The 16,049-nt window shown below is 56.9% G+C and overlaps 1 protein-coding gene across 1 annotated transcript in view; it reads left to right on the forward strand.

The window, feature by feature from the left end:
* The window catches only part of HMCN2 (hemicentin 2), a 176,913-nt gene that overhangs the window by 142,382 nt on the left and 18,482 nt on the right, over positions 1-16,049 (forward strand). The window contains exons 68-85 of the mRNA XM_027556578.1: positions 254-520; positions 1,276-1,466; positions 1,924-2,005; positions 2,100-2,236; positions 2,841-2,982; positions 3,069-3,213; positions 3,996-4,123; positions 4,966-5,122; positions 5,949-6,070; positions 6,662-6,826; positions 8,100-8,207; positions 8,425-8,559; positions 8,922-9,056; positions 9,619-9,809; positions 11,499-11,712; positions 12,623-12,757; positions 13,932-14,122; positions 15,676-15,757. Coding sequence (XP_027412379.1) covers positions 254-520; positions 1,276-1,466; positions 1,924-2,005; positions 2,100-2,236; positions 2,841-2,982; positions 3,069-3,213; positions 3,996-4,123; positions 4,966-5,122; positions 5,949-6,070; positions 6,662-6,826; positions 8,100-8,207; positions 8,425-8,559; positions 8,922-9,056; positions 9,619-9,809; positions 11,499-11,712; positions 12,623-12,757; positions 13,932-14,122; positions 15,676-15,757 — 2,727 coding nt within the window. The remainder of the gene's footprint in view (positions 1-253; positions 521-1,275; positions 1,467-1,923; positions 2,006-2,099; positions 2,237-2,840; positions 2,983-3,068; positions 3,214-3,995; positions 4,124-4,965; positions 5,123-5,948; positions 6,071-6,661; positions 6,827-8,099; positions 8,208-8,424; positions 8,560-8,921; positions 9,057-9,618; positions 9,810-11,498; positions 11,713-12,622; positions 12,758-13,931; positions 14,123-15,675; positions 15,758-16,049) is intronic.

Below are 16,049 nucleotides of genomic sequence, written 5' to 3' on the forward strand. Positions count from 1 at the left end.
CAATTAAAATTCCAGGCGACTGGTGATGCCAGGGGAAGGGGCGGATCCCAGGGAGCACTGAGGGGGCACCTCACCTGGCCTCAGGGTTTCAGGGAAGTCTCCCTAGAGAAGGTGAGGTCTAAGTTATGGACTGGAGATGAGAAGGAATAGACCAGGAGAAGGGCACTCTGGCCAATAGTTAGTCTGTGCAGAGGTCCAGGGACCACCTGGCATCAAATGAATTGACTCGTGCTCACTCTTTGGCTCTGCACAGTGCCCCCTGTCCTGGAGCCGGCCGAGTTTCAGAATGACGTGGCAGTGGTCCGTGGCTCCCTGGTGTTCCTCCCCTGTGAAGCCCGGGGAAGCCCCCTGCCCTTTGTGTCATGGGTGAAGGACGGGGAACCATTGTTGCCCCAGAGCCTGGAGCACGGGCCTGGCCTGCTGCTGGAGGTAGCGGAAGCGGGGCACGCGGGGACCTACTCCTGCGTGGCTGTGAGCGAGGCGGGGGAAGCCAGGAGGCACTTTCAGCTGACCGTGATGGGTGAGTCGCCTGCCCCCAGGGCCAGCTTTTCTGGGCTGGGGGTGGCAGGGGGTCCCCAGGGTGGGGGGCACAATGGAGAAGGTGGTGAGGGAGGTGAGCACCCCAGAGGCTTGGGGCTTAGGGAACAGGTCTTGCTGACCTGGCTGCAGTGGCTGGGGGCCCAGATTCTTCATTCCCCTGGGACTGTGTCCCCCCCGTCTCATCACCCAAATCTTGTAAAGCAGGAAAAAAGCCACTGAGGTTTCGGGGCTCTGGGTCTCAAGCACAAGATTTTGCAAGAGCTGTGCCACATTGAAAAGACGCATCTCCCTTCATACTGTTTCCTGGTTGGTTTTAAAGCACAGATAATTGCCCCAGGCAGACGAGCCCACGGTCTGATGCTTTTAGGACCCTCCAACACCATCACCAGGTCTTCCCTGGTGGTTCAGTGGTAAAGAATCTGCCTGCAATGCAGGAGACACGGGTTTGATCCCTGGGTTGGGAAGATCCCCTGGAGAAGGAAGTGGCTACCCACTCCAGTATTCTTGCCTGGGAAATCCCATGGATAGAGGAGCCAGGTGGGTTACAGTCCATGGAGTCGCAGAGAGTCGGACACGAATGAAGAACTAAATAGCAGCAGCAGTAACACGATCACCACTGCCTGTTTGCAGCCTCATCTGCTGTCAGCATCTGGGTGGTGGCGGGGGGGACGAGCCCCAGCTCCCAGTGCTCCCGGCACGGCCCTCAAGGCTGAGCCAGGTTGGGGTGTCTTGCAGATCCCCCCTACATCGAAGACTCAGACCAGCCTGAAGAGCTGTTGCTGACCCCTGGAACCCCCTTGGAGCTCCTGTGTGATGCCCGGGGCACCCCCACACCCAACATCACCTGGCACAAGGATGGGCGGGCCCTGAGCTGGCCAGAGGATGGCCAGGGGGCCAGGCGGGTGCTCCGGGTGGAGGGTGTGCAGGTGCGGCTGCCCCAGCTGCCATGGGCCGAGGCTGCAGAGGGGAGGGCGGGGCCCAGCAGCACTAGGCAAGGTTCGGCCAAGCTCCACTTTTGTTTGGGGTGTGAGGATATGAAGATGATCCCCTTGGCCCGGGGCCATGCCCTTGGGAATCCCCAGTCAGGTCTGACCCAAGGCTGATGCGGAAACCAGATAAATCCCTAGCCCAACCAGAAAAGAACTGGTACAGTCCAGGGGAACTTCCTGGAGGAGATGAGCTCTGCCCTAGCCCTGAAATAAGGGCGAGGCAGTAAAAGGGAAGGAAAGTCCCAGAAAGGAGAACAGGCTGTTAGCAAAGGTGGGGTGGCAGGCAACAGGCCTGAGTCTGAATCCTGGGCCCTTAGCTGTGTAAGTGGGAAGCCAGGTCAGGAGCCAGGCAGGCTGGGGCCAGAGGCAGCTGCTCACCCTGCTCCATCCCCAGGTGAGCGATGCTGGGCTGTACACTTGCCTGGCCCACAGCCCTGCCGGAGAAGTTGAGAAGAGCTTCCGGATAAGAGTTCAAGGTATGGGGTGCCAGAGTTGGGGCAGGAGAGGAAGGCAGGATGGGACAGGCAGAGGTGAGTTCATCTTTCATGCCCTCTTTGCCTGCCCCACCAGCCCCCCCAAATGTCATTGGGTCCCATGGCCCCCGCTTTGTGGTTGGCCTGGCCCCCGGACAGCTGGTTCTAGAGTGCTCGGTGGAGGCAGACCCAGCACCGGAGATCGAGTGGCACCGAGAAGGCGTCCTGCTGCAGGTGGGTGCCAGGCTGGGCATCCTGGGGCACTGCCTTCTGTCCCTTTCGGGCCCCAGACCCTGGGCAGACTGGCTCCCAGGTGCCAGGAGCCTGTTTGGTGCCAGCACTGTGCATACCTGCTCTCCTGATTGTTAAGTTATATCTCCACCCTGTTAAATTGTTATATTATCATTACCTCATATTGGTGATGGGGCCACTGAGACAAGGCTAAGGTTTGCACCCAGGACTTTTGATGCCTATCTGTACTGTACCTTTGAGCCAGGCCTCGTGACTGTGTGGCCTGGGGCCCCTTCCTGAAGTTCTCTGTGCTCACCCCTGAAATGCGGCCCATTTGCAGCTGTGGATTCAAGGACTGTAGATCTGAGGGAGGCTCCAGCTCCTGCTTTAAGCGTGAGCCCCCTGCAACAGGCCCGAAGGCGGAGCTCCAGGGAGGATGCCCTTCCCTCCCAAAGGAGCCTGTTTCCCCAGAGAGTCCTCAGCTGGGCACAAGTGCAGGGGCTGTGGGCCAGTCCCACTGGTTCCATGACCCTGCCGCCCAGGGGGCTGGGCAGGGCCAGCCCCGCACTGATGAGGGTCTGCCACCGGGGGCGGGGGGTCTCTCCAGGCGGATGCCCACACCCAGTTCCCCGAGGAGGGCAGATTCCTCCAGCTGCAGGCCCTGAGCACGGCCGACAGCGGCGACTACAGCTGCACCGCCCAAAACGCGGCGGGCAGCACCAGCCTGGCCTTCCACGTGGAGGTCCACAGTGAGTGCTCCTACCCTACCTGCCCTGCCCACCGTCCGGAGAGTGACGGACTCCCAACACCCGCTCCCTCTGTGCCCCTCCTCCAGCGGTGCCCGCCATCCAGTCAGGACCACCCACAGTGAACGCCTCCGTGAACCAGACGACCCTGCTGCCCTGCCAGGCAGACGGTGTCCCCCAGCCCCTCGTGAGCTGGCTGAAGGACGGGGTCCCCCTCGATCCCGGGAGCACCAGGTGGGTGCTGGCAAGGGAGGGCCTTAGGGAGGGGCTCAGGTACCTCTCTGCAGGTTGTAAATGGAAGCCCACCTGGGCAGTTGGAGCAGAAAGGACACGGGTCTTCTCAGAACCCAAGGGCAGGTTCTCAGGGCCTGAGAACCCCTGTCTGTCTGTCTGTGTCTGGTTTTGACTCTTGTTTGCTAATCTCTGTTTCCGTGTGCAGGTTTTAGGCCTCTCTGTCCCTCAGATCAATTTTCTATACCTTCTTTTTCTGTGAACAGGTTAGGGATGCTTCCCCACCAGCCTCCCACACCACCCAAGTTATAACTCCTCTGTTCACACAAGTTGCAGAGCCTGGAGAGCTGTCTGTGAATCCCAGTTCCAAATTCCCAGGGCAGAGAATTCCATTGGCCCAGCCTGCGGGGCGTGTTTGTCCCCCGTCCAATCGGCTGTGGCCATGGGTGGGATCACAGAGTACAGACATGGCCCCTAGGAAAGGGCAGTTGCCAGATCTGATCTAGAGGCTGTTCTCAGAAGGAGTGGGGGTACCATTGCCTGCTGGCTCTTGGGGAGAGGCTGGGTCAAGGTGGGAGCATGGAAGGCTGGAAGCAGCCCCACTCACCCTTTCTGATTCTAGGTTGCCATGTGGGTTGCTGCCCACGGCCGTGACCCCCACCCCACCCCAACCTTGGCCTAAACCTGCAGGACTCCTGAGCTAGCACCTTCTTGCTGGAAAAGTGAGGGACCGAGGGGAGGGTCTTGCTGGAGACACAACCAGGGGTCCCCTCCCTGTGTTCCAGGTTTCAAGTTCTGCCTGAAGGTTCCCTGAGGATCCAGCCAGTCCTCGCCGAGGACGCTGGCCACTATCTCTGCCTGGCATCCAACCCTGCAGGTTCCGATCGGCAGGGTCGTGACCTCCAGGTCTTTGGTAGGTAGACGAGGGAAGGTGTGTTTTTTGTTTCAGCACCCACTCCCTGTCGGGGCCAGGTCCTGCTTAGCTTCTGGGTCATCCTAGCTGTCAGGAGCCAAGAGCAATGGCCTCCAAATGTTTTTTTGACTATGAAGCCCATTGGTTAAAAGTTTTGAGTGTGTATACTCAAAGATGCATATTTATTTTTATGCAAACATATACACTTACTAGGAAGTGAAGTCGCTCAGTCATGTCCGACTCTGCGACCCCATGGACTGTAGCCTACCATGCTCCTCCGTCCATGGGATTTTCCAGGCAAGAATACTGAAATGGGTTGCCATTTCCTTCTCCAGGAGATCTTCCCAACCCAGGGTTTGAACCTGTGTCTCCAGCGTTGTAGACAGACGCTTTACTATCTGAGCCACCAGGGAACAGTTACTACTGTACTATTATATTGAGTGATAAAAGATGTACAAGCTGTATCACACTCAGAATCACTGAGCCAGAAGCTCTAATCTGCTCTTCAATCTGATTGATCACCTTGGTGGAGGCAGCTGAGCCCTGGCCTCAGGCAGGCTGCTGGGGAATTTTGCCCTGGAGGCCCCATTCAAGGAGAGGTAGTTAGGGAGAAGCCAACCTCAAGGGTGAGCAAAGGTCCCATCACCCCAGCTTTGGGAGCCCATTGGAAGACCCACGCGGGGAGTTTCTCCTGCCTCCCGGTCCCTGCTTCCTCGGGGATGGGTTGAAGGGGATAAGAGTAAACCCTGCTCCTCGACTTCATCTCTGGGCACAGCCCCACCAGACCCCCTGCCCCTGCCCACATTCCGCACCCTGTCTCCTGATCACTGCTTTCTCCCCAGAGCCTCCAGCCATCGCCCCCGGCCCCTCCAACCTGACCCTGACCGCTTACACCCCAGCCTCACTGCCCTGTGAGGCCAGTGGCTCCCCCAAGCCCCTCGTGGCCTGGTGGAAGGACGGACAGAAGCTGGACTTCCGCCTGCAGCAGGGCGCCTACAGGTGCTGAGCCGGTCCTTCCAGGGACTTTGTGAGATCCTCAGGGTGGAAGAGGGCTTGCCCATCTCACAGACGGGGAGCTGGGTCAGAACTGAGGTAGGGACTTGCTTGGGTCAGAACCGAGGTAGGGACGTGCTTGGGTCTCACTCACCAAAGCCAGCACCAGAACTTTTGTGTCCGGACCTCAGGGGGCAAGGAGGTCTTTACAGGAGATGCTCGGTAGGAGGTGGGGGCATTGGGGACATACAGCCAAATGGGGAATATATGGCCTTTGAAACCACTTCAGTCACTATTTCAAAACCCACCTAGGAGCTTAAGTTCATGCTGGCTGAGACTGAACCCGTATAGTGCCTGTAGCAGCCTTGGTCTCCCTGTTTCTCAAGTGTGATCCTGAACAGATCCCTGGGAGGATTGAGGGAGCCGGTTCAGCAGTGAATTCACCAGGTGTTTCTTGTATTAGGTGCCGGGTCATCGTGGAGCTTTGTGATGAAACAGGCGTTCAGTGGACACAAGCAGTTCTAATCAGGGCTTTGGATGTGGTTGTATTGCAGAAGTTATCCTAGGTGGTGACTTTAGAAAACGTTCTAGAGTTATGGAGAAACCCAGGCGCAGACATTAAAACGCCCACAAACTCAACAGCTAGACCTTAGAAGGTGGAAAATTCTAGGAGAAACTTTTTGAGTCGGCACTGGGGGCCAAAGACGGGAAGGGGAACAGTCTGGAGACACATGCCCTGCCTCCAAGTTCCCCAGGCGGGGAAGCCATGGCGGCTGGTTTCAGGTCAGCCAAGCCAGTCACTTAGCAGGTGACTGTCTGTCTGTCCATCCAGACTCCTGCCCTCCAATGCCTTGCTCCTTGAAGATCCCAGCCCCCAGGACTCAGCCCTGTTTGAATGTGTGGTGAGCAATGGAGTGGGCGAGGCCCGCAAGCTCTACTGGGTGACGGTTCATGGTGAGTTCAGGGTCAGGGCTGACAGCTTATGGGAAATTCACAGTCAGGGGTGAAGGTTGAGGACAGTGTCTCCCTCTCCTGGGCGCTCTCTGCCTGCAAGGACCTGAGGGTTCCCCCGAGTCTCTCTTTGCTTCCTGAATCACCTCCTCCAGGAAGCCCTCTCTGATCGTTCCCTCCCACACTGACATAACCCAACTCCAGCACAGCCTGTGGGAGCTTGTAGGAGAGGCTTCTCCCTAAATCCAGAATGTTCTGAACCAAAATCTGACCTTGTCATCACCCCAGATAAAAGCCCCTCCCACCATGGCTGCCCATTGCCCTCAGGATAGAAAGCTCAGTGTCACTTGGGCTCACAAAGTCAGCCCTGCTGACCCCCAGGTTCAGCTCAGCTTTTTGCTCCTTACCTCGGGGCCTTTGCACATGCTGTTCCCTCTGCAGTGAACACTCTTCCCTTCACCCAGGCGCACCTGCTCTTCCTTCAGACCTCATCCCTGCTGTGCCCTTGTGTCTGGGTCCGTCTGTCCTTCTCATCCGCTTGGCCCCAGGGCTCTGCGTTCCCCAGGGGACCGCAAGCCCTGACCTGTGTTTCAGTGCCTCCCGCCATTGCCGACGACCAGACAGACTTCACCGCGACCATCATGGCGCCCGTGGTCCTCACATGCCACAGCACGGGTGTGCCAGCCCCGGTCGTGTCCTGGAGCAAAGCAGGCACCCGGCTGGGGGTGCGAGGCAACGGCTACCGTGTGTCTCCTTCAGGTGAGTAAGGCTGAGCCACGTGGACCTCTGCGGAGGGGACACTAAAGAACCCAGGCAGAGGCCGTGAAAGCAGCCCCCTGGGGCCTGGTGGTTGCGCAAGATGGAAAGTTCTGGCCCGACTCTGCCATTCCCTCACTGTGTGACCTGGGAGAACCCTCTGACCCTCTCTGAGTCTCCCCGTCCAATCAGTGGAGTGTTGATATTCATCAGTCGGTCCTTGATGCTAGCTGGTAAATCCGTGCTGCTTAATGACAAAATGAGAACGATAAGAGCTATGTGAGAGTTTTCATACAGCTGGTTTTAGCTCATTAGAATTGTTCTTTATCCTGAAACCGTGCTTTTCTTAATAATTTGGGGTCGAAAGTTTTTATGAGATTCAGGTGAAAGTAGATGTGATGTGACTTAAGTAGTAGTAGATGTGACTTAAGTGTCTGCTTGTCAAAATAAAAAGTTGGCAACTTTACGGGGATTCTCCAAATTAAATGTATTTGTTAGCTGATTGGTTAGGGAAATCCTAAAGTATGTGAACCGTTGGCCAGATCTGTAATTGTCCAGCTCTTTCAAAGCAATAGACCTCTTCCTTCTGACTAGTGGCTATGAGGAAGCCGGACACATGAGAGAAGCTAGGTTCTGGTTCCATTTGGAGCTGGGGTGGGTGCTGCAGAGTAGTCCAGAGTCAGGCGGGCCTCACTTCCCTTGCCCACTCAGGAGGCCCTCAGGGGTCTACAGGGGATGATTTAGAAACCACCTTACCTGACTCTTAAGGTGCAGCTTACAGCCTGGGAAGGTTAAAATGGTGTTCACTGAGCAGCACTGAGGGAGAGAGGGCAAAGGGAGGACAGAGGAGGTGGTAACCCAGGATGGCTTCCTGAAGGAGGCAAATGTTGAGCAGAGCACACGGGTAGCAGGGTGAAGGCCTGTGGAACCTTGCTAAGGTGGAGGTGGGCCAGGGATTCCAGGTGGGGCAGTGGCAGATTCAGGCACATCACACCTAGAAAAGCCTAAAGATCATTCTGTGTGATTCTACATTGTACACCTGGCCCAGAGACTGGAAGATGCAGAGAGCAGAAGGGACCTTCCCATGTTACGCTCTGGGCAGGGAGAGAGGCAGGCCCAGGTTCCCCCATTCTCCTTACAAATGGGCGGGGAGGCGGGTTGAGTGGCCAGCAACAGCGACACCAGGGTGGGATGTGTAAGAGCCCAGGTGGCTTCCTCCCTGGGATGTCCGTTCTGGGTCCCCTCATCCCTCTCTGTGCCCCATTCCCACCCACAGGGGCCCTGGAAATCGGGCAGGCCCTCCCCATCCACACTGGCCGCTACACCTGCGCGGCCCGCAACGCTGCAGGCATGGCCCACAAGCACGTGGTCCTCACTGTGCAAGGTAAGCATCCCCGGGCCAGACAGCCGTGCCCTGGAGGCAGGGAGCAGGTGGAGGGCTAGGGGATTCTCTGGGAGAAAAGACTCAGCCTGCCTACGTCCTCCGTTCCGAGGTTTCCGGAGCCCCCTATTCCCTTTAGAAGCCTCTCTCTCTGGTGCTCAGACCCCCCCCCCCGGTTGGAGGTGTCCCCAGGGACCTCTGCTGCCCTGTTCCTTTGCAGCCTCCCCCGTGGTGAAGCCACTGCCCAGTGTGGTCTGGGCGGTGGCCAAGGAGGAGGTGCTGCTGCCCTGCGAGGCCTCGGGCATCCCTCGGCCGAGCATCGCCTGGCAGAAGGAGGGGCTCAGTGTGCCTGCAGGTGAGTCCCCTCTTGGGGTCCTCCTTCCTGTCCTGGGGCTGCCCACTCCTGCAGAGAGGTCTGGAAAGCCCGTGCCCTGCCCAGAGGCATGGCACTCACCTCCTGCCCTCCTGTCTTCCCTCACCAGCCCAGAGCCCTTCATTCTGCCTGAGCGCTCAGAGGCTGGGATGGGGGACTGAGGAGGGGGACAGCCCAGATGGGCTCTGGGTCCAGCTTCCAGGCTTACCCTGTCCCCCAGTCAGCCTGTGGCCACAGCAAGTCACTTGCCTGGTCAGACCAAACCACCCAAGCAGCCTTCCTGCCCTCCCCAAGGGTCCTGCTGCCTCAGCCACCAGCTCCCAATTCCTCCCCACCAAATCCAGGGGCCGGTACCCAGGTCCTCCCCGGTGGACAGCTGCGGATTATCCATGTCAGCCCAGAGGATGCTGGGAACTATTTCTGCCTCGCCCAGAACAGCGCAGGCAGTGCCGTGGGGAAGACTCGGCTGGTGGTGCAAGGTGGGCCCGGGGGGGTGACCAAAGTGAATCCCAGTGAGCTAAGGGCTTTGAGACTCCTGAGAGCCCCTCCAGTCTCTGCCTGGCTCTGGTCCCAGGTGGGGCATGTCCCTGCGTCCATGCCTATTCCAGCATGGCTGGTGGTTCTAGAAGGAATTCAAGGAACACATCTCCTATTTTCGTGCCCAAGGTCTGGCTTCAGACAGAAACTCCGGTCCTCTCTGCTTCCTCTGACCTCTCATGGGAAACGAGTCTGGTTGCTCTTCGTTCACGTTTGCTTTGCAGTAGCAACAGTCATTTCTGTGGTGTTAGTCCCTGTGTGTGCGTGTGTGTGAATGGGGTCACTGCATCACAGCTTCACCAAAGGCAAGAAAATCCCCAGGTTGTGCCAGACCACGGGCAATGGCTTATGACCAGGGGACAGCGGAGTCGGGGGTGAGGGGGAAGGCAGCAGGTGAGGTGGAAGAAGGGGCTGAGGGTGTGCCAAGTGCCAAGGGCACTGGGACAGGGGCAAGCCACCCCAGGCCAGCCCCAGTTCCTGAGCAGACTCCCCTTCCCTGCACAGTCCCGCCCGCGATCAAGACTGGGCTCCCCGACCTGTCCATCACCGAGGGTGCCCACGCCCTCTTGCCCTGCACGGCCACCGGCAGCCCCGAGCCTAAGGTCACTTGGGAAAAGGATGGCCAGCCTGTGTCCGGAGCCAAGGGGAAGTTCACCATCCAGCCTTCCGGGGAGCTGTTGGTGAAAAACTCGAAGGTGAGGGTCTGGCCCCTGGGAGCAGAGGGAGATGATAGTCACAGCAGGAGCAGCAGACGCCTGCTGCGCACCGACTGTGTGTCATGCTCTGTGCTGAGCCCCACGCAGCTTCTCAATCCTAGAATCTGGGCAAGCAGGTATTATCACCCCCGCTACAGATGAGGAAGTGCTTCCCCGGTGGCTCAGTGCTTAAGAATCTGTCTGCCAGTGCAGGAGACCCAAGTTCGATCCCTGGGCCAGGAAGATCCCCTGGAGAAGGAAATGGTAACCCACTCCAGTACTCTTGCCTGGGAAATCCCATGGACAGAGGAGCCTGGTGGGCTACAGTCCGCGGGGTCTGAGTCAGAAGCAACTTAGTGACTAAACAAGAACAGATGAGGAAACAGCTTCAGCATGTACCCAGGTGTCCAAGACACGCTGTTGCCAAGAGGCAGGATGGAGTTGAATCAGGGCCTCTGTGGCTAGTTCCTGGGGAGGGAAGGAGCCCTGGAGGGAGGGAGAGGGATGCGTGGCAATGACTTCATGTCCCCAAACTGCCCCTACTGTTCTCAACCCGAGCCACGGGCGTGAACGGGACCCGGGCCCCCTTTCCCTGTCAGCATGCATCATGTGCTATAATGAAGAAAAGTTGCTCTCCAGTCAGATGGGCGGCTGGCTGCTGGGTGGGCAAACCTAAGGGAGTCTCAGGGCCAGGGATCCTGCCACACAGGGAACCAGATGTGCAGTGGTGAGCCCTGTTGAGATCCCCGTCGGGACGTCTCCTCTCAGAGGACTGGCCTCAGGGGTGATGGATGAGCGAGCTCAGGTCCCGTCCTGCGCACATAAGAAGTGCTCAGCAAATAGTGACTGTTACAAGTGTGTGGTCAGGCCTGGATGATAAAGGCTGAAAATTCAATAAACAATCAAATGAAGAATTTTTTTAAAAAGGGAATTTTATTTGAGCCCAACTGAGGATTATAACCCAGGGGACCTGTTAGACATCAAAGACACAGTCGCATACATTTTTAGGACAAAAAAAACATACATCAAAATGAGATACAGGTATTGTAGATAAAATTCACCAAAGACACATACTCCAGGTAAGCACATACAAAGTGAGCAGCGAGTCACTGTGACGCGCTTAGAGAGCTGTAAAAGAATGCTTTTCTTTTAAGAAGTTATGTTGCTAGCATCAGAGGAAAGAAAAAAGATTGGTCTTTACGCCAAGCATGCACATCCGTCTTTGAGGAGGTCTGGTTAATGAGTAAAGCACTTTAGGGAGGGGAAGGGGAGGCCCAAAAAGACACGGAGAGAGAATCTGGTGTTTTATCTTTCTTGTCCTGGCCTTAAAATATAAACTTATTTCATCAAAGCACATAGCCAGGACTTCCCTGGTGGTCCAGTGGTTAAGACCCTGTGCTCCCAGAGCAGGGGGCGCGGGTTCCATCCCTGGGTGGGGAACTAAGATCCGGCAAACCGCACATGGCACGGCCCACAGAAAGAAAACCAGTGCCTAGCCATATGAAGGTGGCAGGGAGGTGCAACGGTGAAGCCGAGCCGTTTGCCAGCTGTGTGACCTGGGGCAAGTCACTTTGCCTCTCTGGGCAGCATGGTCCAAGGGAACCTTCCAGGGAGCAGGTCCCCAGGGAACATGCTGGCCAGTGCTGGAGAGGGAGCAGATCTCAGGCTGACCCGTACCTTTGCCCACAGAGCCAGGATGCTGGCACTTACACCTGTACTGCTGAGAACGCCGTGGGCCGTGCCCGCCGCCGAGTGCATCTCACCATCCTGGCCCTGCCTGTCTTCACAACCCTGCCCGGGGACCGCAGCCTGCGCCTCGGGGACAGGCTGTGGCTTCACTGTGCGGCCAGGGGCAGCCCTACACCCCAAATAGGCTGGACCGTCAACAACCGGCTGGTCACAGGTCTCGGCCTGCTGGGGGCGGGCGGGACAGGGACCCGGGACCCTGGGAGGTTGAGGAGGATGGGGAAGAGGGTGCCAGTCAGCCTGTGGGTTCTGGGTCTCCAGACTTGGCCCTGCGTTGGGGGAACAGGGCAAACACACGTGGCCCTACGTGACCAGTCACAGGTCAGATCCGACAAGAAGCCGCCTGCAAAAAAGACTCAACCCTGGAGACCTCCGGGCCAGGAACAGGGACCAAGCTCCAGCCCAACCCCTCAGCAAACTCCTTTCCTGGGGGGCTCTTTCCTTCCACCTGCACCTCAGGCTCTATTTTGGGAGGCCCAAGGGTTGGATAGCATCACCGACTCAATGGACACGAACCTGGCAAACTTGGGGAGATAGTGAGGGACAGGGAGGCCTGGCATGCCTCAGTCCATGGGGTCACAGAGTCGGATGTGATTTAGCGACTGAGCAACAGCAAGGTCTATCCAGGCCCCGTGGTATATAGAGTAGGTGCTCAACAAGTGTCTGTTGAATGGATGAGTTGCTAAGCACTTGCCCTTATTCCTAATGTAGGGACGTGTCTAATGATAGGGAAATCAAAGGCTGGCCATAGCACCTATCTGTATGTAAATCATGGCATCATCTCTACAAGTGTCTTGTGTTAATAGGTCCCCAAAGACCTAACCCGGGCCACTCATCAAACTCAGCGTGAACTTGAAAATGAGAAAAGGCAGGTCCTCAGCTGCATCCTCTAACATGGCCTGTGCCTGCCATCATCAGGTCTGACTTGCTTAGGCTTCCAGCAGGGAAAGGGACACGGCCTTCATGAAGCACCTGCTGGATACCCAGGCCCGAGTTAAGTGTTCCAGGCAGGAGGTCCCGGCACCCTGAGCCTGGAGCTCCACGGGGCGTCTCTTTCTCTGCCACAGAAGGGGTGTCCGAGCAGGACGGGGGCAGCACGCTGCAGCGGGTGGCAGTCACTAGAGAGGACAGCGGGACCTACGTCTGCTGGGCGGAGAACAGAGTGGGCCGCGTGCAGGCGGTCAGCTTCGTCCACGTGAAGGGTAGGGAGTGACCCCCTGGTCTTTCTCCAGACTTCTGCTGACCCAGTTTAGTGGTTTTTCTAAGAAACCAGCCTCCTAATCTCTGAATCAGTACCTCTCCACCCTGGTTGGGCTTTGGAATCTCCTGGGGGATTTCATAAAACCCCGAGGCCCAGATTTCACCTGACCAGTAAAGACGAGGCCCCAGCATCAGTATTTTTTACCCTCCCCAGATGTCTTGGGCCTTCCAAGGTGGCAGTAGTGGTAAAGAACCCGCCTGCCAATGCAGGTAGATCTAAGAGATGAGGGTTCAATCCCTGGGTCAGGAAGATCCCCTGCAGGAGGCCATGGCTACCCACTCCAGTATTCTTGCCTGCAGAAGCCCTTGGACAGAGGAGCCTGATGGGCTACAGTCCATAGGGTTGTAGAGAGTCGGACACAAGTGAAGTGGCTTAGCATGCCCAGATGCCCCGAGTGTAGGTAGAATGAGATCTGACCCATTGACCTTCAGCACTACCCTCAGCTGAACAGGGTAAGTGTGGGAGGGTGAGAATCTCGCCAGTCTTCCAGTTGCCCCCCAACAGCCCTTCTCCCCCAGGAGCAGCCCAGTAACCCTCATGGCACCATGACTTGTAGACTCAACTTTAGGATGGGAGGATGGGGCCCAATGGACAGATTGAGCTGCCCACAGCACCAGGACTCTACTGTTGGTAGATTCAACCTCGGGAAACAGCAAGGGTGAAAACCGGCACAGGGCAGCCAAGAGTGGTTTAAGCGTTGCGTGGAATGAGGATCGGAGATGTCTTAGTGTTGCTGTGTCTGACAGAGGTGTCCTAATGATCATGTCGTCTTTGTTTTCCAAAGTACCCTACGAGTATATGACACTCATACCATTTCTCGCCTCCTGTGCCTGTCTCAGGCATCACTAATCAATCGTAGCACTATTCCCACTCAGCTTCAAATCCTTCTCAGCACGGTGTTCCTGGCAGCCACTGCCAAGCTAGTGCACTTGACCCATGACACGGAAGTTGTTTGCTATCCCAAATGCGTTAACTTTACACAGCCATGCCAAACCAGCAGAAGCCTCTGTGGGTCATTGGGGTCTGGCAGGCAGGCCTTTGGGGATGGATTCGTGGGAGGCTTAACCTAAAGGGAACCTCCTTTCTGAGCCCCTGTCTGATGTCACCTGACACAGAGGCCCCTGTCCTACAAGGGGAGTCATTTTCCTACCTGGTGGAACCCGTTGGAGGCAGCATCCGGCTGGACTGTGTGGTCCGTGGAGACCCGACGCCTGACATCTACTGGATCAAAGATGGCCTTCCGCTGCGGGGCGGCCGGCTCCGGCACCGGCTGCAGAATGGCTCACTGATCATCCGCAGGACGGAGGCAAGGCGGGGCCCGGGGCTGGGCTGGGGCCACCCAGGACAACCTCTGCTCTGTCTGATGGCCCGAGACAGTTGTTCAGTAGGTTGGCACCACCTGATACAGTCTACAAAGCACTTTCCTGCCCATACCCAGAGATTCTCCCCCGACTAACTAGGGCGACCTCCAGCCAATGACTTCACTTCTCTGCACCTCAATCACCTTATCCATTTAATGGGGCTAATAATCGTCCCACCTCATAGATGTGCAGTGAGATGACCCACACCAGGTATCTGCTAGTGACTGGCCCCTCGGTAATGCTAATACATATAATTGACAACCACCCCGTGGAGCAGAGTAAGCAGATAAGAGTGCCCCGTTTTACAGATGAAGACACTGGGGTCAGAAAGGCTCCCAGTCAATAAGCACCTGAGTCAAGACCCCACCCCAGGTAGCCTGATTCCTATTCCACGATGTTTCCAAAACCTCGAGCTCAGAGGCAGTCTCTGCTTGCTCACCTTCGCTTCTGTGTCCCAAGTCCCAGTGGCTGCGCAGAAACCCACAGTTCGGGGCTGTCATGGACTCACTTTAGAGGTCCTTGATCTCACTCATTTGGGAGCCTGTCTCAGACTGGTATCAAGACAGCTACAGTAGCAGCGACAGGGCTTCCGTGACCTGCATATTTACATTGTGGGGCCAGGCACTGTGCCTCCACTTAGTAAGTGTGATCTCATTTGATGCTTACAACGATCCTATCATCCCCATTTTAGAGATGAGGAAACTGAGTCTCCAGAGACATGGTCATGCTCTAGTAATGGGTTCAAGGTGCTAAGCAGGGGAGCCAGAGCCAGTCTCATCTTGGACTGACGCCCAACTCGGCACTCTTAATTGCATGCCATGCCTCCCGCTTAGAGTCCCTTGGGAGTGGCCTCCCGGATATGATCTTCTGGGTGTGGACCCTGGCCTTGGCTGCCCATAGCTCCATCTCATGGCGGTACTGCCCCTCGGAAGTGAATCTGAGCCAGCATTCTTCCCGAGTTGCCTCATTGCCGTGGTCATGGATATCCTAGGACGAAGTCTTCCCTTTCACCAGGGCCAGGAAGTGCTGCAAACCCTCCCTCCTACCCCGGAAGTCTTGCAGCTGTGCACCCAAGGAGCCTGCAGTTCAGAAACCTGTTCTTTCTAACTCAGTGTTGCCCAAACTTTTTTTTTTAAAAAGGCATCCCTAATAATGTGCTGTGGTGTCATAATACTTTAATGTACGTAATTTAGAAGAGGTGGATCTCAAGCATGCTTTGGCAGCATATGGCTCTACTTAGAGCCATGAACCGCCACCACCCTTAAGCTGCAAGTATGAAAGGGCAGGGGTTTCCTCTCTGGATTCTACAGCATAGCGGCCACGTCTGCCCAGCTGATGGAATGCGTGGGCCCCTGGCTGGTTTGGGCTCTCAGCTCCTTCCCGGTTAGGTGGGCCTTGCTCCAGGGGCCCCTTCCTGTGTCCAGCTGTCCCCAGATGCTCCCCACCACCCTCGCCCTCCTCTCCTGAACTCCATGCCCCCTCCTGTGCCTGCCTGCAGATGGACGACGCAGGACAGTACCAGTGCCTGGCAGAGAATGAGCTGGGCGCGGTGGAGAAAGTGGTGGTCCTTGCGCTGCAGAGTGAGTCTCCGGCCCACATGTCCTGGGCCCTGGGCGGGGGGCACTAGGTGACGGGAGTCCTCAGGGGGCAGCTGTGCTGAGGCTGTGGCTGTCTGATGGGACAGGAAGGCCAGTCTGAATATTTACTCAGAACACACAGTTGAAGTCCCATGAATTGTCTCTGCAACATGGGATGGGAATCAGAGGCTGGTGAGTCCTGGGTACCCAGCAGCCAGGCCTGGGGGAACCTGTTATGCAGAACTCAAGGGACTTCCCTGGTGGTCCGCTAGTTAAGTCTCCACGCTTCCAATGC

This window comes from Bos indicus x Bos taurus, chromosome 11 (genome assembly GCF_003369695.1).
Source record: "Bos indicus x Bos taurus breed Angus x Brahman F1 hybrid chromosome 11, Bos_hybrid_MaternalHap_v2.0, whole genome shotgun sequence".
Taxonomy (NCBI): domain Eukaryota; kingdom Metazoa; phylum Chordata; class Mammalia; order Artiodactyla; family Bovidae; genus Bos; species Bos indicus x Bos taurus.